At 41.2% G+C, this 27,998-nt stretch overlaps 1 protein-coding gene across 1 annotated transcript; it reads left to right on the top strand.

Annotated features, from left to right (window-relative positions):
* Window positions 1-6: 6 nt before the first annotated feature.
* ano3 (anoctamin 3) lies at window positions 7-27,243 on the top strand (the record flags this gene model as incomplete). Its single annotated transcript, XM_079162875.1, has 25 exons — window positions 7-52; window positions 9,643-9,849; window positions 12,548-12,678; window positions 12,828-12,983; window positions 13,074-13,174; window positions 13,283-13,327; window positions 15,833-15,967; window positions 16,513-16,619; window positions 17,394-17,449; window positions 17,551-17,672; window positions 19,006-19,140; window positions 19,270-19,366; window positions 20,404-20,464; window positions 22,271-22,353; window positions 22,515-22,655; window positions 22,969-23,133; window positions 23,359-23,395; window positions 23,507-23,618; window positions 23,890-23,947; window positions 24,121-24,218; window positions 24,501-24,655; window positions 24,766-24,918; window positions 25,499-25,618; window positions 25,707-25,924; window positions 26,433-27,243. The coding sequence occupies 25 exons, from the start codon at window positions 7-9 to the stop codon at window positions 26,613-26,615; spliced, it is 2,922 nt and encodes a 973-aa protein (XP_079019001.1). The 3' UTR covers window positions 26,616-27,243.
* Window positions 27,244-27,998: the final 755 nt, after the last annotated feature.

The following is a 27,998-nucleotide window of genomic DNA, read 5'->3' as shown; positions in this document are numbered from 1 at the left end:
GTCGCAATGGTGCACCACTCGGGCTCCATCCAGTCCTTCAAGCAGCAGAAAGGTTGGTCGCTAAATGGGATAGTTACGCGTTTTTACGGTTCATGTTGTGAGCTGAGCGTGTCGGGTGTTGACTTTTTCTTCTCCAGTTAGTTAGTTTGTGATGTTAAATGACACTCGGAGGCATCGGACTCTCCACTTGCTGTGAGCGTGACGCAGAGTTGGAGGTCTTGCCGCGTCCTCCTGTTTATGATCCTTGTGCCCTCTCATAGTCTCTCCACTAGTTTATGTAACGTTGACTTAGGTCGTTATTTGTTAGTCTGGAGGCTTCATAAAACCAATTAAAGTACATGTTATTACCTTAAATATTTTTACATTGATCAGTTTTTACTATTTAAGCCATTTTTGTTACAGTGGATGATTGTTGTTGATTCTGCACCAAGACAATTACCTTTTTTCACAAACTGAAATCTCTGAAAGGTTTGGTTTTTTTGTGTCGTTTTGTACTTGCCGTGATTAGAACTGCACTCAGTCGTGTCCTTATGCATCAGCTCAGCGGGGTGTACACGTGGGCTATATCTAAGCACTGATTGCATTATGTTGTGGAAAAGATACAAACTGTTCCATACAAATCTGTTCAGGAGCAAGCAGAATAGTTTGTGCTAAAGGAGAAGTAGCTTGCCAAGAATAGCTGCACTCAGGCTTTGACAGTAATAGAAAAAAATGACTTGCTGCTGTTAGAAGTTCCTGTCAATCAGCAACTTGTGAAAAGCATCAGACTCATGTTGGTGTTCATTTGACACATTCACATTTTTGCCTGGCAATAACATTTTGTATCAAGTGAATACAAGATAATTGGAACAAATGTCTTTAGATCTATAAATAAACCCCTCTCATGTCATCAATCAGTGTCTTTCATTCTGCTTGATTACACTGCATGCGGCAGTATTGTTTTTGAACCATAAGTAGGGCTTCTTTACTTTGTGTTAATATTTCATGCGGTGGCTGTCTGAAGAAAAATGGTGGACAATCTTCTTGTTTTCATGCTGACAGGCTCATAAACTGGGAGCGATGACCTCTTTTTGTTGAGGCACCTGGCTGAGGAGGATGAAAGGGTCCATCCTCTGGCTTCTGATGAGTGGAGAGGCTATAATCTCAAGAGTGAGGGGATGCCCTGCGGAAGAAGGTGTTAGTTTATCTGCTGGAGCTCATGTCTCTTTGCTGGTTTTGAGTGTGAAAACAAACTGAGGGAGTTTTTACAAAAAAATGGTTATGTACACCGACAATAAACGTTATCGTCTTCTGCCATTACATTAAAAAATGGACTGAACCACATTAATCCATTATGACTTTGTTTTGAAATTGTATGATAATCTAAACTGATTTCTATTATTTTTATGTTTTGGATTTAGTTTAATCTCATGAATTGTAATTCTTTCTTTCTATATCTTAAACATTATACTGTACCCGATGGAGTGATCCACTCTCCTGGCTTCAGGAAACGCATTGCACAACATGATATCAGAGCTATGTACAAATCTGACATCGGGCCTGAAGACCCACTCAATATTTCAGTAACTGCTAAGTGCACCATTAAATTGAAGGCAAAGAGGGTGTTGGCTCCCGAAGTCCTGCAAAAACAAACATTTTGAAATAATATAGCCCGTCCTCAAACACAATCAGCAGCACACTGTGAGAGCATTTGTGTTTCTGTACCCAGGAGGTGAAAAGCTGTCTTGGTGTTGCTGGAGCCAAGACCTTTATTGCTTTATTGGTAATCCATAAAATCTGAAAATTGATTCTAAATCAACTGCAAGTCAAGATTGTTAAGTTTCTATGGGAGTTAAATCTCTTCGCTTCAAGCTCTTCGCTGAGCTGAAGGTGAGAAAATATTTTTGATTGAAGAAAGAACGGTGAGTTGGAAAAAGGATTAATTAAAATAAACGAGTCACTCAGTTGGTTAAACCTAGAAAATGCAGCTCCCTGTGGTCCTCCAGACAAAAATGACTCACAACCATCTGATATCACTCTCCAGGATTTGAGTGAATTTCAATGTTCTTTGGCAGACTACTCATGCGTGTGTTGTTGAAACTTATTGACAGACGAAATATCTGCCAGAATGTATTCGCTTTAAGTATATGGACATTTAAATATAACCTGGTTTAACAATTGAATACTTCAGTCTTAAACAAAGCTTTGCTCATGTTTTGACATGTATTATTCTAGAGCTGCAACGATTATTGGATTTATGAACTAGTCGTTTGAATAAATAAATCTAATAAACTATTTTAATAATCATTAAAATCATTTTTCTTTTTTTTCAGGTTCTCAAATGTGACAAAAATATGCTGCTTTTCTTGGTATCAAATAATAGCAAATTGAATAATTTGGGGTCATTAGACTGTTGCTTTGACAAAAAAAAGACATTTAATGATGTCATTTTGTGCTGCAGGATATTGTGATGGATTTTTCACTATTTTATGGTATTTTAGAGAGCAACATTTTTTTTATTTTTTTTTATTTTAATTGGCAGATTGATCGATAATGAAAATAATCGCTAGTTGCAGCCCTATAGTATGTTTATATCCCGCACTGTCATAAGTGGTATTTACAATACAAACAACCAACTTCTCTTATAGTTTCTAAAGAATCAATATTTAGTATGAAACAATATCCAGCCCATATTCCTCATGGAAACACTTTATGGATTAGTGATTTATTTCTTTATTTTAATAAAAGTGTGTGTGTTTTGTTTGCCTGTAGGTTGGTTCACTAGTGGCTGCAGGACTGAGAGTCCTGTTCTCTGTTAGACTACACTTTTTAACTGTGTGTGTGTGCAAATACAGCAAGTGTGTGTGTGTGTGTTCATGTGTAAACCTTTGGTTGCACAGTCCTAAGCAGGCCACCTGTCCTCTTATGCAAGCAGGCAGATGGTTTCATGGATACAGACATTAATTTCAGTGCAGATTGGGGGAGAGCACATATACGGTATCAGCTGTGATTTAAACGGTCTGCTGTAGAATATTAGGCAGACATCCGTTTTATGGAAGTTGATCCAGTCTGACTAAATTGTAGCTTGCCAAGTAGACAAAGAGTTTACAGAAAGACAAAGAGGCTGTTTTGTTCTGCATGTGTGTGTCTTACAGTTACCAGCGTCAACACTTTCACAGTCTTTAAATAGTCAGCGGTTCTTTTGTTGCTAGGTTATAAGAACAATACAGGCAGAAGTTCTGCTGGAGCCCAAAGTTATTGTTCAGTTCAATCGCGTCTGCAAAACACACATTGACTTTGGCGATTCTTGGTGGAACGAAAGTGTTCTGCTGTGACCTTTTTATGCTTGCTAGTACTGACGACAGTATGGTTTATAGTCCCTGATGAGGTGTGTACGCAGGGACACAGCAGAGGCTTTGCGGAAAATCCTGTGACGTAGTAGAAAATCACAAGCAATCAGGGGACATAAGAAGATAAGATAAGATAAGATAATCCTTTATTAGTCCCGCAGTGGGGAAATGTACAGGATCACAGCAGCAAAGTGGACAGTGCACACAAGATACATAGTAAAAAAACAAGAGCAACAGTAATATAAATATTAAACTAACTATTAAACAATAATTCACAATAAACTCAAAAAATAAAATAAAAAAATAAAAATAAAGAATATTATATATACAGACAGAGTATTTTGTATTGCACAGTGTAATTATTGCACAGATTATTCGTGTTTTTTGGTGTTGTGTTGTTTGTGTTGTGTGGTCAGCACAGCTGGTTGTGCAGCCTGACAGCAGCAGGACGGAAGGACCTGCGGTACCTCTCCTTCACACACCGGGGGGTGAATCAGCCGGTGGCTGAAGGAGCTGCACAGAGCTGCCAGGGCGTCCCGCATGGGGTGGGAGGTGTTGCTCATCAGGGATGAGAGTTTAGCCATCATCCTCCTGTCTCCCACCACCTCCACCGTATCCAGTGGACACCCCGGCCAGCACACTGCTGGCCTTCTTAATAAGTTTGTTCGGTCTGTTCCTGTCAACCGTAGAGATGCTGCCGCCCCAGCAGACCACTCCATAGAAGATGGCTGATGCCACCACGGAGTCAAAGAAGGCCCTCAGGAGTGCTCCCTGCACTCCAAAAGACCTGAGTCTCCTCAGCAGATAGAGCCTGCTCTGACCGTTTTTACAAAGTGCATGTGTGTGGTCAGTCCAGTCCAGTTTATTGTTCAAGTGAACACCCAGGTACTTATAAGATCTCAATGTCCTTTCCCTGGATGTTCACTGGTATCGGAGGAGAGCGTTTACCCCGGCGGAAGTCCACCACCAGCTCTTTGGTTTTACCAGAGTTGATCTGGAGGCGGTTCTGCTGGCACCTTCCTATAAAGTCCTGGTTCAGTTCCCTGTATTCCCTGTCATCATCGGCGGAAATGAGGCCGACGATTGCAGAGTCATCTGAGAACTTTTGCAGGTGGCAGTTAGGAGAGTTGTGTGTGAAGTCTGAGGTGTAGATGGTGAAGAGGAATGGAGCTAAAACGGTTCCTTGTGGAGCCCCCGTGCTGCAGGACACCAGGTCAGACTCACACTCCCGTATCCGCACATACTGTGGACGGTTGGTGAGGTATAGTCCAGGATCCATGCAGTGAGGTGGTGGTCCACCACCTGTGACCACAGTGTGACGTTAAAGGGGCGGGGGTAATAAAGAGATTGAGAGAGAGAGAAGGAAGATGTTTAATCTGCTCAAATGATGCAATCCAGAGGTAGTGCCAGGATTGTATAATACGGTGCTGAACCGTTTAAACTGAGGTTAAAAGGTGCCTGCTGCTCGGAGGTCACAGTCAGGCTGTTGGCCTCCGGCTGCTCGTCATAGACAGACAACAGTTTGCAACGGTGTCTGTGGAGCAAATTATTCGCATTTTTTATAGACAGTTTTTCTTCGAAGTTTTGTTTTCTGTTGATCAGTGTCCAAAAATCCTATACATCCACTGTGATTCAATGTTGTAAAATATAAAACATGAAATTGTCGAAGCAGGTGAACAGTTTTATAGTCGCCGGATTAAATGTTTTTCTTCGCCGTTTGATAAAATGGTCTTCTCCTGATGATTCATGTTCAAATCACATATAAGTTTCATGTCAATAAGCAGTTTTGTGATATGAACACTGCATCAATTAGCTACAATTTATTGAATGGCATCACTGAAGTCAATAACTTGTCTAAAGTCAATACTTTATCAGATATGCGTAGTTAACCATAATTTATCTTCAATAAATGAATGAATAACAAAGCAGACATAATTATAATTGAGTGAATAAGATAATGTTGTGGTAAATCATAAATCACTGATATTTAATTATCACACTGAAACATTGACGTGGGGAAATAGATTTTGAAGCCACATGCAGAAATGCCTGTACATGTTTTATGTCAAATTATCCTTTTCCCTGTTCTAAATAGAAAATCGGGTACAAAAGTGTTTTGTGGTTTAATTTCGTGTTTTCTGCCTGAAGAACTCGTGCGATTCATACCAGAGATCACTCATCATTTCATACTTGTATTTGGTCAGCAAGAACTATCGGTGTGCCTCAAGTACTCACCATGTAAAAAAAAAAAGAGCTGCATATTCAGTGGCTGCTAAAGATACCGTTCTAAATACTCCCTGTGAACTCAGCTTCTTCTTCTGTGTTCTTTGATATGATGCCAGGCGGAGAATGAAACGCACTCTAATTGCTTAGAGAAGGTTTCTGAAGGAGAGGCTGCCGGCCTCGCCTCAGTCCTGCCTCTGTGCGATAATTTTTTATAAACGCACCGCAGCAGTCTTTTGGACCTGCTTCTCTTAAGTGTGTGTGTGTGTGTGTGTGTGTGTGTGTGTGTGTGTGTGTGTGTGTGTGTGTGTGTGTGTGAGAGAGAGAAAGAGTGATTTGATTTGATTTTTTAAATGTTTTTCTTTGCCCACTCTTTTATGGCAGGGATCCCCAAATGCTCTATGTAAATAGAAGGCATTAACAATGTTTGTTGTGCTTAAAAAGGTCCTGATGCAGAGTGTTCCTGACTGAAAGTTTTATGGGCTGAACATGGATGAATTATTGAAGGTATAGAATAAGGAAAGACAGAGGCATGATGGGAAACAGCCCACTGACCTGTTTTCTCTGTTTGCTACTTTGCACTACATCCTCGCAGAGAATGTCTCGATTCTTAAGTTTTGGCTGAAAGCAAAATTAGAAAATTAGTTTTTACACATATTGGACAGTTATTTTTCTTATTTTCACAACATTGTGTTGTTTCCTCTGATGTATAAAAGCAATTGATCGGAAAAAATCCTTGATGTCTTTCACAATGTCTCGTTTGTTCTTCCAGCTGGCTCAGTGTAGGTTTGCGACAGCGATATGCTCGCTTTTTATGACAGAATTAATCAAGAGGGGCATAACAATCTTATTACAAATAAACACAACCTCTACTTTCGATGTTTGTCCCGAGCAGAATAATTTGTAGACGAGTATCCAGACACAATATTATATCATACCCACACACATGCACGAACCAATCAAAAATCCTCTTAATCTCGATTCACAAGACCAGCATGGACAAGCTGCACAGGAGGGATCCAAATCCCGGATCACGACCTTCCCTGAATCTCGTCCAACTCCCCCTCAGATGAGCCTGAGTGGGCATTTGTGAGAGCACACCCATGGATGGTCGCCATGTCCCCGTGTCATGCTGATGCATAAAAAAAATGGAGGTGTTTTTTCCCTCACCACATCACAGCGGTGATCCGTTACTTTTTTATTCTTTTATTGCTCTCCTGCATCCCTCCTCTCTATGGATGCTCTCTGTGCAGGACTCAGTATCAGCCCACAGACTAACATACCAACTGGTACACACACACACATGCACATGCAGGCCATGCACACACACACACACACACAGGATTAACTTTCTCCTGATAAACCAGTTTTAGCCAGAGCGCAGCGAGATTAAACACAGGATTTCACATCGGATGAACCCTTTATATGTTTTTATAGACACACACACAATGCACTGTCTTCACAATGTACTGCACAGATGTGACTGTAGGACAAAGTTCAGGGTCTGCCAGCATCAGAAAACTAAGCTAAAGCTTTGCAACAGGGCGATGATTGTCAGATAACCATTATTATATCCATTGAGGCTGAGAGATTTGACCAGTAAATGTATTTGTAAACTTCACCTGCTCTCAAATTTCCATGGAAGCAATTTCACACAACACCAACTCCGTCCAATTTGTGGGTCTATTTTAAATTCTGAGAGTCCTTTGGGACCACCGAGCCTCACCCCTACAGGCCCATTAGCTGGCTCTGCTCCTATGTATCATCTCAGACATGTTGAGCCTTGCCGATGTCTGTTGGGATTATCTAGACCGGCTAGCGTCCGGTAAATGTACTTTTTTGATACACACAGCAGCCATTCTCTATGTATCGATCAGCATAATGGAGAGAAAGTAGGCAGGAATATAAAATAAGCATGTGAATTGGTCTGAGGAGACGATGCAGAGGCTGTGAAATTATGGCACTTTAGGCTTCTGGCCTCTTGAGTGGAAGCTCGCTTGGATTTTCCAGCCAGTCATAAAGCATGTTGCTGGGAGAAACAGACCTTGCCCGCTGGACCATGAAATCTCTGGTTTCTGAAATGTTGTTGCAGATCTAATTGGCACAATATGACTCTCTGATAGCTTGACAACCTGCGGCTCAGTATTGATTGGAAGTACTGTATTCAATGACATTGATTGAGTTGAAAAGCAATGAAGGTGGACTGAATGCTTGTACACTGAGTAGAAATAATTAAAGCACTGGGAAATAAAGCTTTGTTATTGGCCTGAGGAGAAATTAACTTTCTTACATGGAGAGATTGCTTCATTTAAAGTTGACTTTTGTCTTAATGTGTGCTGAGTAATCATACTTTTATATTTAAAATACTTTTATTTCAAACTTTTTTTCTGAATCTGTCTCCTAAGTAGAGTGAAATCCAACTGCAGGTTGAATTTAGTTTACACAGCAAGATTTCTACAGTTTTTATTTTTTCAATAATTCATTGTGTCGCTGTTAGCTGGTGCTCACAACTTTCATTCATTTCATATCTGTGGGGCTGAACAGGAAATAAACGGCGCGATCAGTGGTTCCTCTGAGCCTTCCAGCTTACATCTTCAACTGGCTCCCTTCTCACCCAACAGCGCTGGGAAATCCCATTGGTATCAATGTCATGAGAGTGAGTTATTGCACATCTTGCAGCGCGGACCCTTAGGATGCGGAGAGTGAATTATCAATGCAGCTGAACGTTTCAGGAAGGTCACTGGGAGAATTCCTCACTGGAGTCACGTTACCATTTCATGAATAAACGTGAGGAGCTGCCGAGGTGGAGCTGCTGCCTGCTGTGACGGTCGGCTTCAATGACCTGCTTCAAGCACTGGATGTTCATTATCGTTGTTAACCTCAGAGTTTTTCGTTACAATACATCATTACAGCATTGTTAAATTAATCATTCAACAATCTGTCAGCCCCACTATCACCATATTGTTTTTACTGCTGAAGTAACCTTGAAAATCACCTCTGCTGGTATTAATACAAAATGACTTGCTGATGAGAAAGCTAACGGCGCGCATGAATGCTGTTACTACATGCTTCTTTGTGAAATTGGTTGCAGCATCATGCAGCTTTTCTTGGGATATTGAGCTGTGTGATAATGGAGGAGAAGTGCTGCTGGTTTTAATGGACATTATCACCACTGTAGCCCATAAAAGGATGGACCAGTTGATGACCGAAGTGATTTCTCCCTCCTCTTCCAGTTCATGCATTAGATCGTAAAAAAGTCTCATTACAATTTATTTTTCTCTCTTCTGCTGACGATTCAGTCATTCTCTGATTTAATAAGTAAAGACGAGAAATACTTTTTACTTTTGCAGCTTCAACAAGCCAAACATAACTTACATGTAGGCATTTGTTTTAAGAAATTGACATTTTTTATTTATTAAGTAATTAAATTAAATGTATTGAGTATTTATAATATTATGTAATCAGCTGCTTCAAGTAGTACTCCAGTGATTTAGTGTTTCACTTTCATAAAGTTGGCTCACAAGCGAGCTTTTTAAAAGAATGGTCAAAATGAATGCAGCAGAGGCTGAGGCATCCTGTTTGTGCCTAGTAAGGAACAAGATTCAAAATGCCTGAGTTTGTTTGGGTTTTCTGTTCTGAATGTGTTGTCGGAGACGAGCTTGAAGACATCATCATGGTTGTTACATTATACATAATACAGCTCACTTCAGAGCTACAGCGGTGCTTCATACAACTGCTTTCACAGGCTGAGTACTGCCTAACACAAACGCGTGCTGCGCCCCTTTCATGCTTCCCTATCACTGGCTCATTCATCTCCTGTGTGTCCACCAGCTGACTAGTGACGTCCAGTCATACTTTCATGGCATCAATGCCATTTGCTGCCATAGGTCGCAGCGCTACCCCAACCTCCACCTTGTGTAATAAATGTTTTTATATTGCTGACTTCAGCGGAGTTTCACCAACGAGCAGAGCCCAATCCAATCCATCCCTTAGTGCAAGTGTCTCTGACTAAATTATATTTGTATGTGTTTTTATTTTTCAGTGAAAGCATTTTTTAAAATGACCTTCCCTCTGTCCCTGTTGTCCTCAGGTATGCACACCAGCATCAGCGAGATCCTGAAGGAGAAGAGCCTGAAGCCGTCTCGCCGCAGCCTGCCCTGCCTGGTCCAGAGTCAGACTCATCCAATCAACCTCAACCACTTCCTGTCTGTGCCGCTGAGCCCGGAGCCCAAACCAGAAGTCGAGGGTCTGAGTCAGAGCATCAGCACCTCCTGCAGCCTCCTGCCTCCGCAGACAGGTCAGTGTGAGAGGAACCTACTGACGTCTTTCTAAATCTCTTAGTGGATAAGATGCTTCAGTCCTGAGTTTGCATCACTGATATATGTTGATTTTAAAATTTAACATGGAGGTCAGTGGATAGTCAATGTAACAATGGACTTTATACTGCGACTTCTATTCTTCTATGCTTATGCAAAGATGACTTATACTGACCTAAAAAAAGAACGATTTTGCACATTGATTGGTCTATATGGCCTCCTACGCCTGGCAAATGCTAAATCTAAAAACATATATATGAATCAGCTTTGTACACAGCAGTCATGTGGGCATTCCAAAGTTGAAGTTCTTTTCCATGATGTATTTTTCATGTTTTAAAACAGAGAGTTTTCTACTATGTTTACCTACAAGGAAGCCTTCAGGAAATAAACATCATGTCTGTGATGCAAGCTGTTTATTTTGTCTGTATGCCGTGTTCCATCATTCGCCACTCTGCACAAATCTGTATTGTTGATATGCAGGAACAGAGTTGGTTGCAACACAGATTGCCATAATGTTGGTGACATTTACGGCACATGCACAGTACTGATTTGGCAGATTGTGATAATGCTGCAGAGGATTTATAAAACGCAGTCACGTGCGTCTGATGCACTTTCAGAGGCAGTGAGAAAGTGTGGGGAAAAGCCGTTTCAAGGAAACAAAACCTCACAGTATGGACTACAAAACCAAATGCCTATTGGAGAGGGAAACTTATTCAGTCATATTAATATCTTCAAGAATATTCAAAGGCCATTGACAGTGAGGGCTCTAGCACGTACAGCACTTCCACGTGTTAGTATTTCCATCACCTTGAGACACCCTTTGCCCAACCCTTTGGTATTTCGCTGCTGAGTGTGGTGTGCAAAAGTGAGAATGGAGATGCAGTTTCATGCAGATTAGGTAGCACAAGGTGAAGTGTTGCTATTTTGGTGAAGCGTGGCTCTTTGTCATTGTGCTGAAAATAGACATCTGAGGAACAGGTTTTCTCTTGGCCTGAAAAAGAGGAGACAGAAGGAGAGAGTGAAGACAGACCAACCGGCCTCCCCCCTGTGTGCACCGATAGAGTTCACCCAAAATGTGACACAGGTTTAATTTGACTAGATTAACTGTAGCCTACAATTATGTTACTATGCACTGTAAACTGAAAATGCTTCAATAAATTCACATTGCATGGCTCCTTGCTGTGTAAACAGTACAGCACGATCCAGCAGCGTAAATTCAGACTGCTTTGGGTTCTTTGCAGCGCCTCATGTTGCCAAAAGTTCTTTGTCATTTTTTTGACACTTTTATTACCAAATGAAAATGGATTGTGTTGGCTTTCAGTGTGGAGGAAATTCACATTGATGTCTGAAAACAAGACACATCACTGCAGTTGCTCACAACTTTCTGGACTAAAGCTGTGCACTTTTCATATTAGTTGTACGGAATTAAATGTTTTTTCATCATTAATTCTGATGTTCTGGATTATTTGTGGCGAGTAATAGATATAGTCTTCAACTTTATTGTAATGACATTAATAGCAAGCTGCTATTGTGACTTTTCACTATTCTGTGGCGATTTAGCTATTGTGAAGATTATCAGTTGTGATCTCCAGATAGACAGAAGAGGACAGCGTTCTCTTAATCCCAGCCTGGATCAGGGAAAATGCTGATTAAAATAAAGCTAAAGAAAGAAAAAAAAAGAAAACATCACAGCTAGTGATTTTGCATTAAAACATTCTGTCCAAGGCCCGATAATGTTCTAACAGGTACTAAAACACATTGTTATCTAGACTAGAGGCTCGAAATTGTCTTCAGTGACTAAATGAAGCTGTTAAGTCTTGGTGCTTCCGTGATTTTAAATGAAGTGCGAAGAAAAAAGCAAATGAATAAAGCTTTTTTTTCCACACATATTTGCAATAATAAAAAATGTTAGTCACTGATATTGTTTGAATGATTTTGATTTTTTACACCTGATTTCAGCACAGCACTATAAAGATCTTCTAAATATAGAAACAGCAAGCTTACTGCCGATGAATTAGACTCATTTGACTGGAGAAATGAGCCAAGCTCTCACATAACATGTGCTGTGCTGTGAAGTGAATCTCCATATAGCTATCGGGTGTAGACTATCATGCCATTAGTGCATGTATTATGAGATTTAGCCATGAGTGAGATGGATTGTCATACCCACTAAATCAACTTTCCTCCTCACAAAAGCTATACATTCTGTACCACATTGACAATGGAAAAGCCTCCATATGTTGTGTTGCTCGTCAATTGGGCAGACTTCTTGTCTGTTGCAAAGACAGGCAGTCTGATAAGGTTTCAAAACACTGGGCGTCTAGAAAAGGATTTCTTAGTCCATTCTGCAGTTATGTCTTTCTTTACAGTGTGGGTTTAATAAAACTTTATTTTGTTTGTGCACATCAGTGGGATGAAAAAAGATTCCGGAAGGAAGGAAAAAGGATTGGCCTTCTTTCAAAATCGGTGCATGGATCTGTTAAATTGCATCAAGGTGTTGCTCTCAAGCAGGCGCCCACATTTAACTAGATTTGATTTCGCTTATTTCAATGTTGGCAATTGGATGAAGGAAAATATTGACTTAACCAGCAACAGAAGACTCGATGCAGACAGGATCCTTTTTTTGGTGTGTTACCAGTTCAATAACCGTCCCATTGTTGTGGCTGTGTCTGTGTGCAGCGGAGGATGCAAAGGATCAGTACGTGGAGGAGTCAGAGGTGACTACGTGTGAAACAAGGGCAGACGAGTCAGTCCCGCTCCAAAAGCCTGTCACCCGGGCTAAATTAGAGGCCCGCACTGATTCACTTCAGGTAACGCGCTCCCACTAATCCACAAGTATTACCACAACTGTTCATACTGTTACACTGTAGTTGTTTTAGCACTGAGAAGCTTCAAACATTAGCAGGCCTGTGTTTATCATCCCTACATCTCAAATTCAAGTATGAAACATTGTGTACAGGGAAAGAATCGAGCTGGGTCCTCTGGACTGTTTTTCCGAGATGGGAAAAAGCGTATCGACTACATTCTGGTTTACAAGAAGTCCAGTCTACAGGTGGAAAAGAGGTGCACCTTTGAGAAGAATCTACGTGCTGAGGGTCTAATGCTGGAGAAGGAGGTAAAAAACATGTTTGGTTTTAGAAGACTTACATTTCCTTGATTCCTCAATTCAGTTCTCAAACCCCTGTTTTTCTTTTTAATCTGAAAGCCCTCGTTGACGAACAACGACATCATGTTTGTGAAGGTCCACGCTCCTTGGGATACGCTTTGCAAATATGCAGAGCAGATGAACATCCGAATGCCTTTCAGGTAACCGTAGTTAGAGAAAAAGATTGAGGCTTTAACTCTCAGTTCTTTTTCAGTGGCTGGCGACTTCAACCAGGCTCTCTAACATGTCTTCTTTTTTTATTTTTGAAGGAAAAAATGTTACTTTACGGACTGGAAGAGCAAAACCTTGGGCAGGTAAGTAGATTTAGGTGTATAGGATTATTTTTTCTGTGTTGCTCTGTGGGGGCAGGAAGCTGGATGCTTCAGTGCCTCTAATGAAATACGTGAGTGGCAAAGCTGCGAGGCTTGAGTCGTGATGTGAGCTGTGGAGGGTGTTTCAATACTTAAGTTATCAGTCACCTCAGAAGAGAATGTTTAAATGAAACCGTCATTGTCCTTTTGAACCCAACCGCTGAATGAGCATTAATTAATCCAGGATTGATCAACCCTTTACACAGACCGTGAGTAAATAAACAGTATGTAGAGAGTCTTGGATTATATTTTTAAATTAAAAAGTCACCCCCTATGTGCAGCACTGAAAAGTAGCAATAACTGAAATGGTTGGAAATTCGTTAAAAAAATCAGTAATTAAGTGCAGTTGACTGTTGCACTTTTTGTTTAAATGTACTTTATTAATTAAACTTTCCAACCTTTGAAAAAAAGCACAGCATCCTGCAAGTCAGGCACATTGTTCAGAGTACAATACTGTAGCATTGACAGTGCTTTTCTATGAAAAACCTGTAATCTTTCAGTCAAATAAATGGAGCCGCACAGGCTGATTAGCATACTATTTTTAGAGAGACGCACTTGCGCTTTGATGTGATGTTCAAGAGTTTACCAAGCTCTGCACAGGACTCCACATTTCCATCTCTTAATCTCACTGGAATGCAGATGGAAACAGTCTAACAACAAATCAAGGAAATATGTTTATATCAGCATGTAATTGTGTTTTATGATACATGCAGATTAATATACTCTATCAATAACCTATGTATCACAAATACATTATGGAGTAGACAAGTTGAAGAAGTTGACACCATGGATAATGTTAAATATTGCTAATATTGTTATTATTGACATACAGTATCATACGCACATTTTAATGCTCGTGCTTGGATGACACACACACCTACACACACAGAGCAGACGAAATTCACACAGACAAGAATCACTCGCCCACCTGTCCAACTGAGAACAAAGCACTTTGGTGAAAGTGATCTTAGTCATTGTGAACAATGAGGAGCATTATGATTTCCTCCGAGCTCCTGCAGTCATAAGCTGTTGCTCTAAAAGGAAAAGTAGTCTTTAAGTGTTTACTAATGGTCCGTCACTAACTCACGTCCCCGTGAAGCTGAACAAATGGACCGTGTGCAGATAGTGACAGCTTGCTGGGTTGATATCATTACTTTCTGTACCTGTCCCCTTCACAACAACATTCATCAAATGCTTTCTGTTTTCACCCAGAATTCCCATTTATATTGATTTAATCCATATCAGAGCACAGCCTGACAAATTAGACCTCTCCCCTAAGTCTGGAGAAGCAGTGGGAAAATATTACCCAGTCAAGTGATGTTTAGCTCGAGGGATGTTCATGTTGGTCTGTTGGTTGGTGCACTCCGTTGTTCCAAACTGAAATATCTCCACAACTAATAGATGGATTGACATTTTGGACACACAATAATGGTACCCAGAGGATGGATCCTACTGACCTTTGTGATCCCCTGACTTTATGGACTAGTGTGTTCTTTGAAATTTGGTATAGACATTCATGTTCCCTGCAGGATGAATTGTAATAACTTTGGTGATCTCTTATATTTTCATCAAGTCAAAATTTTAATTAACACTTTGGTTTGTGACCAAACCCAAATTAATTACATTCCCATCAGCCTTCGCTGTACTTAGTGTTTAGTGCTAATAAGCAAACTTTGATAGGCTAGCATGCTAAACTATGATGATGAACATGGTAAACATTATACCTGCTTAACATCAACACGTTAGCATTGACATCGTGGGCATGTTCGCATGCAAATGTTAGCATTTAGCTCAAAGCACCGCTGTGCCTATGAATGCCTAAATGTAAACTTTTAAGTTTGAAGAAATTGTCATTTATTATTATTACTTACTTACAAAATTAAGTTAGTTGACTTAAATATTTTGATGTAATCAGTTTCCACAAAAGTTTTGAGTATTGTGAACTTGTTCGGTTTTGCAGTGTAAGTAAAGCCTCACATGGCTGCAGACTCTTATTCTTGTCTCTATTAATTGATTATGAGGGGACCTGGGGAATTAGAAAGTTGGATGGAAAGGAGGGAGAAAGAGACAGACTGTGACAATAAAATTAAAAGTAGATACAATTTAGGAAATCAATGCATGCCTTCAAACTTCAACTAGTCTTAAATCATGACTGGAGTATCAAAAAAAGTGTATTATCCTTTGAATTGAATTTAGAAAGCTATTATACTGGATCAGTGACTCTCAGGCTCATGAGTCACGAGCAAAGTGAAAATAAAAAACGAGTCTGCAGCGTGATGCTTTTAATACGTGCGTGTACATGTACATGTGCATTTTAGTAGGTGTGAGGCGGTGCGAGCTTGTCAGGGTTGTGTTGGGGGGGGTTAGGAGCCAGTGTTCCACATCAAAGAAAACAATCTTCATGTTAATCTGTGCTGTTAATCCTGTTTTCTCTGTACATCCGTGCAGCAGATTTCATCTGAGATGTCGTCAGATAAAAAGCTGGCTTCCCAGAAATCCCATGAAGTTGGACAAAGAGGCCTTGCCTGACCTGGAGGAAACCGACTGCTACACAGCCCCCTTCAGCAGAGTTCGCATGCATCAGTAAGGAGGACAGAAACTCGCGCACATGATCGGAGTGTCGCATAAGGACAGCATCTGTACCAGTAGTGTTAGATGATATTTATCCTGCTCTGTATCCGTAGTCCCCTTCTTATCCATTACATCCATTCATGTCCTGAGCTCGGGGTGTGGAATTTAGAAACCGGCTGTCTTGTATATTTTATAGCTTTGAGTCAGAACTCGATAAAGACAAGCTGGTCATAAATAAGATATCGAAATACAGCAGCAGATTCTCTTGATCTTCTTTTTCTCTTGTATACCTGTTTTTTTCTTTTTCATTTTGATAAAACTTTGATGAAAGGCCTCATCTAATCTCATTCGTCAGTGAATCATTTCCCCTTTTCCTTCGCTTGTCAGCCTTGACGTTTCTTTTTAAAATAATGATGCTGGAATGAACACAAACCTTACACCACAGATTAAGTTTAAATGAGCTTTGCATGGTTATGGGCTCAGCTCTCATTAACAATGTGACTGGATGATATCGATTGTTACATGATGAATAACTGTGTTGTGCTGTTAATTTCCAGCTTCACTATCAACAATAGAGGGACCTTCTTCTCCAATTCCACCAGAAGCAGAATAGTTCATCATGTGCTACAGCGCACCAAGTATGAGGATGGAAAACCAAAGATGGGTAAGGCACCACGCTAGCTGATTTCTCCTCTTGATCCTCACGTAGTAAACAATATTTCTAGTTGTGTCCCATTATAGTTTCTGGGGGTATTATGCCTTTGTTTTTTCTGTGGGATAATTCAAATGTGAGCTGTCACTGAGCTGTTGGTGTCGTCCAACTTGTGGCGGATCCCTCCTATCCTTTGTTGTTTTTCTTACCAAACTGCCCGTCCACTCCCACATCTACTGTTGTCTGACTGCCACAGATATGTTTTGCTGATTAAAATTTGGCCTTTGAAGGGCTGGAACGGATTCCACATTAATATTTTATAAGATCAGCTCCGCCACAAGAGTGGAAAATCTTTTTCAAATCCACCCCCTCCCTGCGTGTGCTCTCACTATCTATAGTTTCACCCAGGGGATGACAAACGAATGCACTATTTTCCTGTGATACATAACATTTCATTCACTACTGCCTCATACAGTGAAGTAGCTGCAGTCAATTCAGTCAGTTTATGGCATTGAGTAATTTTACACCAAGTAATTATGGTCCAGCAAAAATGTTTGCAGCTATTTTAAATTCTAACCTGAGTGTTATAAGCCTCTAATGGGCTTGTCTAATGTAGCTTGCCAGTTACATAATGCAGTAAATTGTTATGACTGTGGAAAAGTGGGTTTAAATGAATATCTCATTGGACCCCTCTTCTCAGTCATGACTGGTACTGCATTTTTAATGTGGCGTCCTTGTGCTTTACTGGCTGCATCCTTTAACGTGACACGGTTTATTCTACTGTAGGTATCAACCGGTTATTGGGCAACAACACATATGAGGCTGCGTTTCCTCCTCATGAGGTGAGAAGATTTTTTGTTGTGTTGAAAAGCTGTAGGGATTTACATATTGTCAAACTGTAAAATTCCTTCTGTGAAGAGTCTCCTTCTCTTTATCTCATCAGGGTGGTTACAAGAGCAGACACCCGATTAAGACGCACGGAGCCCAGAACCACAGGCATCTTCTGTATGAGCGCTGGGCCCGCTGGGGAATGTGGTACAAATACCAGCCTCTGGACCTCATCAGGTAATCAATACAGCATCATGAGCTGTTGTTGGACACTAACATGAGCTCTCGTGTCCTGGCGATGAGCTTTGTTGTGTCTTGCTTGAATAGACTCAGTTGATTATAAAGTATATCCAGGTATCGGATCACAGTCTGCTGCCTTGTGTATCGAACAAAAAACTGCTATTTGCTATGTAAACATATAGTGGAGTAAAGTATACCTGCAGCAGATAATGAAGTCGCGTCTGTGTGTGTTGTTATCCGAGCTTCCAGCCCGGCCGTGCATGCTTTTAGTACACGTAAGTGCATGTGAGCGTGTCCCACTGGGTTGCCCATGGCCACAGGTCTGCACTGCTCTTATATGGTGGTTACAGCTGACAACACCATCCCAACAGACAAGGTCGTCGCGGAATGGTAGCACCCACCCTTCATTTTTACTTCAGTTAAACACTGTTACCACTGTCAGCACTTTTGCTGTAGTTTGCACTTTAAGCGCTGTTACCACCGTTAGCCGTGAGCCGCGTCGCCAAGTTGAGAGCCAATAGAAATGCTCTTAATCTCGTAACATGCACCTTTAACTTTAACTGCTTGGCTTTCTCTGCACCTCTGTGTTTTAATCTTCCACCGACAAGTAATAAAATGTGACATTTTGGGAAATACAGTCATTCACGTTCTCATCAAGAGTTGGATGAGAAAATTGATACCACTTGTGCAAAGTACATTGCTGAATCCAACTCTTATGCTAAGCTAGGCTAATTGCCTCCTGATATGATCTGAATTTGTCAACTATCAGAGATGGAACTGTTCACACTAAGGTAGCGATCCCTTTAACAGTAGCTATAATCAATATTTTTATAACGACAATCTATCAAAGGAGAATATGAAAACAGTGTGAAAGAGCTCGTAGTGATAAACCAAGTGTATATCAGCCCTGATCCTTAAAACCAGGAACCAATACTGGAATACTGGTGTGCATCTAAACATACCGACTCTATTTTCCTCAACCATGTCCTTGAATGCTGATAAAAAAATTGAATAAACACTTGGGAGTTGCCTGATCCAGCTAATTGCCACTGAGCTGCTTTACTGGAGCAGTTGTGGAATAAGTGTCTTGCTCAAGGGCACCCTGACTGTGGTTTAGGAGGCAGATTGAATCATTTCCCACCACAGCATTATACCGTGTAATTATATGTGTGCCTTGTCAGCCCAGCAGCCTCTCTCTCTCCATTAGGCTACTAAAACCACCTCACAGTACGCTAACTACACACACAAGTACATATGGTCAGGTTCAGTTAACAGTCAACACAGTTCATTGGTGAATATTGACCACACTGTCTCTCTGTCTCTTTCCCAGGCGGTACTTTGGTGAGAAAATCGGTCTTTACTTTGCGTGGTTGGGCTGGTACACCGGCATGTTGATCCCTGCCGCCCTGGTCGGCGTTTTTGTCTTCCTTTATGGTCTCTTCACTATGGACTCCAGCCAAGTCAGGTCAGTTCACAGAATCGTCAGCGTACCAGATAAGATGCAAATACTCCCTTGAATTGATAGAATGCAGAATGTGTATTTTAAAACATGTATATTCTTGATTGTTGCTTTCCTGATTCATTCTCTCACCAGTAAAGAGATTTGTGAAGCCAACACCACCATCATGTGTTCTATGTGTGAGGACACCTGTGAGCCGTGGAAGCTTAGTGACAGTTGTGTCTACGCCAAGGTCAGTGCAGTTCTGGTATTCATGTTAGAGTGTTTAATTAATAAGCTGCATGCCTCACTGTGTTTAAGTGACTGGGATCATTCTTTTGTGTGTAAGGCAACATCAGGCTTGATTTAACATTGACTTTTTAAAAGAAAATGTAACAAATAAATACATACTGTAGATATAGGTTTAGTGAATTATTATTTATTATTAAATAATATATCGTACACCAGTAAATTGGTAGAAAAAATCTTAAATTAACAGAAATTATAATGCAAGTGCAAACCTTTTTAAATGCAGCAACATATTGGTAAAAACGTTGAAACATTGACTATCCAGATAGTAATCGTAGAACTTGGTGTAGCAAGAGAGAGACACCTCCAAACAGTTGACATGTTTCTTGATAGCTCCTTCTACTGGCGTGCCGCTGACACATGATGTAATACGCACATATGTAATCAGACGCAAACATAGAATTGAACTGAATAGACTACTTGAGTCAGTATCCGCCCAATATCAGTATCGGATCAATTCATCCCTACTGAACTATGTAGGTGCAGCCAGCAGCTCTAGCACAAAGACTGGAAACACAAGCTTGCTGGCTCTGTCTAAGGGTAAAACCCCATTTTTATTATTATTTATCATTTTTACACGACAACATTTTTACACTGTTACATTTGTTTGTACAGATTAAATAAACCAGATCCAACGTGTTAATTAGTGAGCTTGAGAGGTGCTATTAGCCAGATGTATTCGCTGGACAGAGCCAGGCTGTTTCTCCCTGTTTCCAGTAACTGGCTGCAGGATGTAGCTTCATATTTATCGTGCAGACTCGAGGTTAGAATCAATCTTCTCATCTAACTCTTGGCAAGAAAGCAAATAAGCTTATTTGCCAAAATGCCAAACTATTCCTGTTAGAAATATCTCAAGTGAGGCCCCAAACTCAAGCTGTTGAAATAAAAAATAAATCCATGTCATAATTCTGTTTCATCTGTGAAGCTACTATTTAATGAAGCATTTTTTCAGAGCAGCCCGTCTTGTGCTTGTGTTTCTAGGTGACCCATCTGTTTGATAATGGCGGCACTGTGTTCTTTGCCATCTTCATGGCTATTTGGGGTAGGTAGAGGCTGGGTTTTTTTGTTGTCCCTTTTTGTGAAGCTATATGCTTAACTTGATACAAACCCTTCTGGAATTCAAATCTATTTATACAATAGTGTGTCAGTGCTCATGCTTCCACTCTCCACTCAACTCCTCCAAACACATTCATCTTTTCAACCGACAATTCCATACAGTAAACACACTGCAGTGCAAATACAGAAGATCTTCACTCTGTAATACATTCGTCATCGAATAAATCGTGGGCAGGTTTCACTGTTTGAGCGTCTGCACATACACTCCCAGTGTCATCCCGATGTAATTAGTCAGATAATTAAACATTTCACCAGGGGAGACGGTATCATTCGGCTGTCAGCGTTGCAGAATTGCACCATGATAGCGGTATAATAATATTATAGCGATGGTTCCCACGGCTACAATATCAATGTAAAGTAGAGCAACGTCTGGAAAAGGTTCATCTGTGTGCAAGCATGGTAAATAAACACCTACGCCCAGAGGGAACATTTGGCACATTGTGTCCCGAGTCTGGGCTAAATGAAGGCCAAGGAGAGCCATAGAGCCATAGAGCCATAGAGCTGTAGAGCCGTAGAGCCAAGGAAAGTCCAGCCAGCCTCGCAGAATGAGGTCTGTAACTCTGGCTTTTGGCAATGTGGACCAAAAGTAACTGTACTGCGCCACTGAGCGAGTGCACTCCAGGTCTGCTGTGTCTGAGCGTGTGTGTGCAAGATAAAGATGAAAAATTGGTTAGCCCAGGGGACCGAATGTAGGCATCTGAGAAGGCTGCTTTTCTCTCTCTTAAAACAAAAGTGGGTCGAGCTATATTAAACTTGAACATCTTTAACAGCAGTCGAAGTTGTTCTGATTGAGTATTCATTGGTGCTTTTTAAGACCACAATTCTGCCAGTTCTCATAACTAATTGGAGCTGAGGATTCTTTGTCAGGTTTTTTTCTTTTTTCCGAAATTACTCAATTATTAAAACAGTTTATTTTCTGTTCATTGACTAATCAACTAATTATTTTAGCTGAAACGTATTTAATATGTTCAGATGTATATAAGAGCCGTGTGAAGGCTGCACAGCACTGTTCGAAGACTCGTGTCAGTTTTCATTATACATTCTTCCCTCTGCTGCAAAATCATACATGTGTATAATATGTACATCTAATGAGAACTGACAAAAGCACTGAGTCAGTAGTATCATGTTACAGTGTGCTGTCCATCACAGATCATACATGATTGCACTGGTCTTTCCCACTGAGGTCCGCCTGTTTGCACTAATGCTACTAAGACACATTTTTCTACATATATTGGACCGCTGAAGGCATTCAGCCTTAATAAAAGCATTTTTTTTTTACTGGTGTTATGCATGCATAATTTAAAAAAAATGACGGAGTAGTGGGCAGCTCAAGTCACAATAGAGTCAGACACAAAGGAAACTGCCTCCAGAGTGAATTCTGCCCACAGAAAGTTTCACTTTTGAAGTCTTTTAACACAAAAGGGAGCTTGCCTGACGAAGAAGACATGACTTTGGGTTGATGCATTGAACAAGTAAAGCCAATTTACTGTTGCTACTTCCTTAACAGAAACTAAGCAGTCTGTGAACTGATGGCTGTAATGAGTTTCCATAATGGGCCACGCACGTCACTGCAAACCGTGTTTCATTCAGAATATCTGGCCGCAATGTGGTGTTTGGTTCTGCACTGTGTCCACAGTGAATGGCCCTCTGAAGTCACATGATTATCAATCATACGGCGTGATACATATCAAAGTTGAACAATAATGTGATTGATTCCTGATCCCCTCTGCAGCCACAGTATTCCTGGAGTTCTGGAAAAGGAGGAGGGCAGAACTGACTTATGACTGGGATCTCATCGATTGGGAGGAAGAGGAGGTACGTCGGCAATATCCTCAAATAGATCCGACATCATTTCATTACCACACAATTTTAGTTCTTGCAGCACGTCTTTTAAACTTGACACTTATTACCTGATATAAAAAAGAAGAAGAATACACAGCTCATTCGCTCATACTGGATTGTGTGTTGTGAATCAGGAGGAGCTGAGGCCTCAGTTTGAAGCCAAGTACTCCCGGGTGGAGAGAGTTAACCCCATCTCTGGCAAGCCCGAGCCTTTCCAGCCCTTCTCAGACAAACTCAGCCGGCTCCTGGTGTCTGTGTCCGGAATATTCTTCATGGTAAACCCTTTGATCTTTGAATAATCTCCCCTTTTGGGATTCAGCCTCAGAGTGAGATCACTGTTTTTTTGTGTGCGCCACCTTTGGAGTGCCAGGCAGTGGCTTAACATCTCCCCCTGCTGGATGAAAAACATTTTTTTGCGTTTCTGATGGTGTAATTGCTTCTGTTGACTGATTACATTTAAATGATGAGTGTTTTGTTTACCTGAATAGTTAGTAGGTAGCACCGTAGTTCATTATAAGATAGAAACCTCTACACATGCATATGACATCCTGTATTTTATGCTTCCTTCTGTCCATCATCTCTGCTTAGATTTCCCTCGTTCTGACCGCAGTATTTGCCGTGGTGGTTTTCCGTCTCATCGCGATGGAGCAGTTTGCTTCAGTCACCTGGTATTTTGTGAAGAAGAACTGGCAGTTTGCCACCTCTCTCACTGGCGTCTGCATCAACTTCATGATCATCATGTCTCTCAATGTGGTGGGTGTCTGGACAAGCATCATCTGGCACGTTTACATATTCTGTCCAATAAATGTTTCATGAAACATTTACTTAGAACTTTGTTCCAGGAAATTTCATATCCACAGCCAGAGAGACGTTTTGTGGGTTTTTTTGCTGAGATTCCTGTTTTCTTCTCTTGTTCATGATCATTATCTTCCTCAACCTTTTCCCTGTTGATGCTTACGAGTACTATCATCTTGCCAGGTGTATGAAAAGGTGGCCTATCTGCTGACAAATTTAGGTGAGCGTTGTCCACATGCTGCATGCATCTATACCTTCATTATTTCTTGGCTCCCGAGCATTGATTTTCTCCCTTGTCCACCCCAAACAACCCCCGTTTGTCCTCGTTCAGAGCACCCACGGACAGACTCCGAGTGGGAGAACAGCTTTTCTCTGAAGATGTTCCTGTTCCAGTTTGTAAATTTGAACAGCTCCACATTTTACATCGCTTTCTTTCTTGGAAGGTAGGCTGCCTGCCATGAACTTGACAGTTCCTGTTTACAGTTAATGAGCGATTGTGGAAAGATGTTTTGTTTCAAACTCTCATGTTTCTGCCAACACTCTTTTCCTTTTTGGACCTCATGTTTCAGCTGCTTTTACTTGAAATGTAACCAAGCTGTTGTTTATCGGACATAATTAGCACCTTAAGTGTCTCCTTTTCTTTCCAACGTAGACTTTATTAGTTTTTCTCTGATTGAATTTCGCTGCTAATGTTGCCAATGTCAATCTGTTCAGGTTTGCTGGCAGGCCTGGAAAATACAATAAACTCTTTAATCGATGGAGACTGGAGGAGGTGAGTACAATTAGGCATCGTCATAAGTGGGCTGATTATTGCCTTCTGTTTTCTTTTACATGATTGCCTGTATGTGAACCATTAATCTCCCACATAATTAGTGGGATTTTGAATTTAATGCTCATAAAACACATTTGGATGTTACACTTTTGTTATTTAAACATCTTTCTCAGTGTCACCCGAGTGGCTGTTTGATTGATCTCTGCCTGCAAATGGGAGTCATCATGTTCTTCAAACAAATCTGGAATAACTTCATGGAGCTCGGTTATCCGTGAGTAACATTTTATTATAATCACTCTCTCTCTATGAACTATTAGAAATGCCACATTTATTACTTAATGCTGTAAATTGATGTGTTTGGCATTTTACAAACCTTATGTAATTTCTGTATTTTTTGGTCCTTTAGCTGATTAGCAGATGAAAAAGCTTTTCTCCTGCAGAAACGCATCAAATCATCTTGTGTGGGGCTTAGTAAAAGGCTTCCTGCAGGGCTCAGTGAATTGTCAGAAATAATTGCTTTGAGTTGACAGTTAGCTACTTGCTACATTTTCAGTTTGCTGCAGAACTGGTGGTCTCGTAGGAAGATGAAAAAAGGAGGTGGTGGAGGGCAAAATGTAGAGAATAAAGCCCAGCTTCCACAGTGGGACAAAGACTGGAATCTGCAGCCGATGAACGCCCATGGACTGGTGGACGAATACCTTGAAATGGGTGAAACATTACATTCTTTCTGAGTATTATATTTCTTTGAAGAGGGAAGGTAAATAAATCAAAGTATGTACATTATTTGAGCCAAAGTTGAGACGATCTTTCCTCTGCAGTTCTCCAGTTTGGCTTCACTACCATCTTTGTAGCAGCATTCCCGCTGGCTCCTCTCCTGGCTCTCCTCAACAACATTATTGAGATTCGTCTTGACGCCTACAAGTTTGTCACTCAGTGGAGGAGACCCATGCCTGCCCGAGCCACTGACATAGGTCAGTGTGATCTTTGACTGCTCCACACCTCCCCTGTGTCTTTCACACTGTGACTGTTGTATTTTTAGATCACAGCAATACATTATGGGAAACAAACACTTTCTATTATCCATCCTATGGAGATAGATATGTTCCCATATCCTCTGCGTCTGTACCACCATATTCTGCACCTCGCCAGCCCATCTCCCCATATGATCACAGCACCCTCCAACCGACATGTGATATATGACCAACTGCTTCTTCTGGCATGTTGCCCTGTAATTAAAGGAACAATCCACCCTGAAACATTTTCAACTGTAATGAACACATTATGTTTCAGTTCTTCTTCTTCTTCTTTTTGGTTTAAGCTGACATTCACGGATCATACAGAGATTAATCGAATGCAAAAAAAGGGCAGAGGGATGATTTTTCTTTTCTGACAGTACAGAAGCCTTCATCGACTTTATTGTAATGCAGCGAAAAAACATGCAAATGAAGCACGATGAAGGAAAGTTAACAAATCAAGAAAGCCAAAACAATTACAGTTTTTCACTTTATAAAGTAGAGAAAAATCTTAATTCCCCTGTGGTTTGTCTGTCAGGTATCTGGCATGGAATTCTCGAGGGTATCGGCGTGCTTGCAGTCATCACCAACGCCTTCGTCATCGCCATCACCTCAGACTACATTCCCCGCTTTGTTTACGCCTTCAAATATGGCCCGTGTATGGACAAGGGACGCCACCACGAGGATGAGTAAGCACTTAATATAATGTGTAAGCTGTAGATATTTCCGGCAGAGTGGCGTTTTAGTCTTAAATATTCTCCTTTCCTCCCTCAGGTGTTTGCGAGGCTACATGAACAGCAGCCTGTCTGTGTTTGACATGAGGGAGATAAAGAACAACAGCCAGTTCAGGTACTGCAGGTACAGAGACTACAGAGCGCCGCCCTGGAGCTCAATGCCGTACGAATTCACCCTGCAGTTCTGGCACGTCTTGGCTGCCAGACTGGCCTTCATCATCGTCTTTGAGGTAAATTCTCTTGTTGTGTTTTTACCAGCAAGGCAAACTGCTAAAACTAAATCCCCTATGTCTTCAAAAGTCTGTGAAACTGCAGAATGTTTTGAAGATTCTCTTTTTGTTTTTTTACTTGTAATGATTTATATGCTGTCCTTGGTAAGTGAAAACCTCGCAAGCTTGATTTAGGTGCTTTTAATGCTTTAATTGAATCTTTCTGCTACAGAAGGTTGAGGAATTTCACAAAAACAAAAAATCCCAAATTACATGGTGGTCCAGCCGAAAAAAAGGCACTATGTTTCTTCTTCTTTCCTTAAAAAGCTAACAAGATTTTCCCCTGACAACGCTGCCCTCTTCAATCATTTGTATGGCATACCATGCCCCGATAAAACCTTACAGGGCACATAATGTTCTTTATTGTGGTGCACACAGTGTTAACCTTTGCATTTTTATTGAATAAATACTGGCAACTAAAGCGTAGTTCTGTGGAAGGTAACTCATAAATGATTTACGCTTCCCTCAGCACCTGGTGTATGGGATCAAGTCCTTCATAGCGTACCTCATTCCCGACATGCCTAAGGATCTCTGTGATCGTATGAGGAGGGAAAAGTACCTGATGCAGGAGATGATGTACGAAGCAGAACTGGAGCACCTGCAGAAGGAGAGGAAGAAGAACGGACGGCGTTATCACCATGAGTGGCCTTAGCTTTTACCCCGTGTCTCCACCTCATGTTGCACAGCCCTCAACTCACAGGCACAACCTCCCCCTGCCTGCTTATTTATGTATTTTCGCTTTGAGAATCTAGCTTCACTCGGCTGATACTGTACACCAAAGACACCCTCTTCTGTAACCAGATCTTCCCCAAAACCTGTCTGGCTTCAGGCTCTGAACTTGACCACTCCCTCGCCATCTGTTTCACATCCATACACATTGGGTCTGTGCTGTTTCATGGCTTCACTGGGGGAAACCTGTGCAATTGTAATGTTTACTATGCAGATCAAGGGCTGCAGATCACCACTGTTCACTCTTGGCACCCATCCTGCACTCTCTCTGTGTGGCAGCTAGCACTCCTGCTTTGACTCTGTTTGGTACAGCTCGCAGCATGGCCGTGTTTTTCTCACGTGAGCATCAGCAGAGCCACCGTTCTGCCGATTATATGTGATGGAGCTACTGGCACTAAGCGTTTCTCGTTGCAAAAGAGATTCTGGTGATGTGGCTACCAAATACAATGGACACTGTTCTTGCAAAGCGACTGTATATTGCCCTTAATAAAGCATGCTGATTAATATTTGCAGCAAGAAAAAAAACTAAAAGAAAAACAACAGCATTCATTGTGGAGGATGTCAACATCCATTCAGTACATTTGACAAAGAAATCTCTATGACGTTATATAAAGTGCATGGTAATATTGTTTTGTACCTTTTGATAGACAACCCTGTCTTGATGCCTGGTTCACGTGTGTCTGTACTCGCTGTGAGCTGTGTGTTAATCTCTGTTTGTGCTACTGCTGAGCTTGGCTGTCTTGAGTTGAGAAAATGTGAACTTAGTGAGATTTGATTGTGCCTACAGTTGTGCAAATCACAATTGTGTCACCAACATCACGTGTGCCTGTTTGTGCTGCACGTGCTCTTTCAAGTGCAAGAAATATTCTCTCTCGTCGTCTTTCTGTGTGATCTTCTGTAAACTCCCTGAACTCTCCGGTAAGGATTTGTTTTGGATGTGAGTCACGCCACACTACCTACTCGGGTCTCTGCTAATGGCTCTGCAACACGGTACACGTTGTAATGTGACTCCCCTCATGAACAATGTATACACTCGCATGCAGGAGCCGCAAATCTACTCTTCCGTTCGGCGCTTGCGGCCTGTTTTTCATTTGTTGTTGGAAGCCCTGAAGCGTGGTTGAAACTTGGATGACTTAGACATACCTGTGGCTTGGATGTTCAGCTTGCAAAAAACACCGCTCCACTGTTCCTCAGTCACAAAGAACACCAACATACTACAAAAGAAGTTAGGTTTTGTTGAACGCAGAGTCGGGACCTTTCATTGTGGTCAGTTATGATGTCATGGAACAGCATGATTTTGAGGAAA

This window comes from Pholis gunnellus (genome assembly GCF_910591455.1).
Source record: "Pholis gunnellus genome assembly, chromosome: 7".
Lineage (NCBI taxonomy): Eukaryota > Metazoa > Chordata > Actinopteri > Perciformes > Pholidae > Pholis > Pholis gunnellus.
The sequence above is the reverse complement of the archived record's forward strand: the minus strand, read 5'-3'. Positions and strand labels throughout refer to the sequence as shown.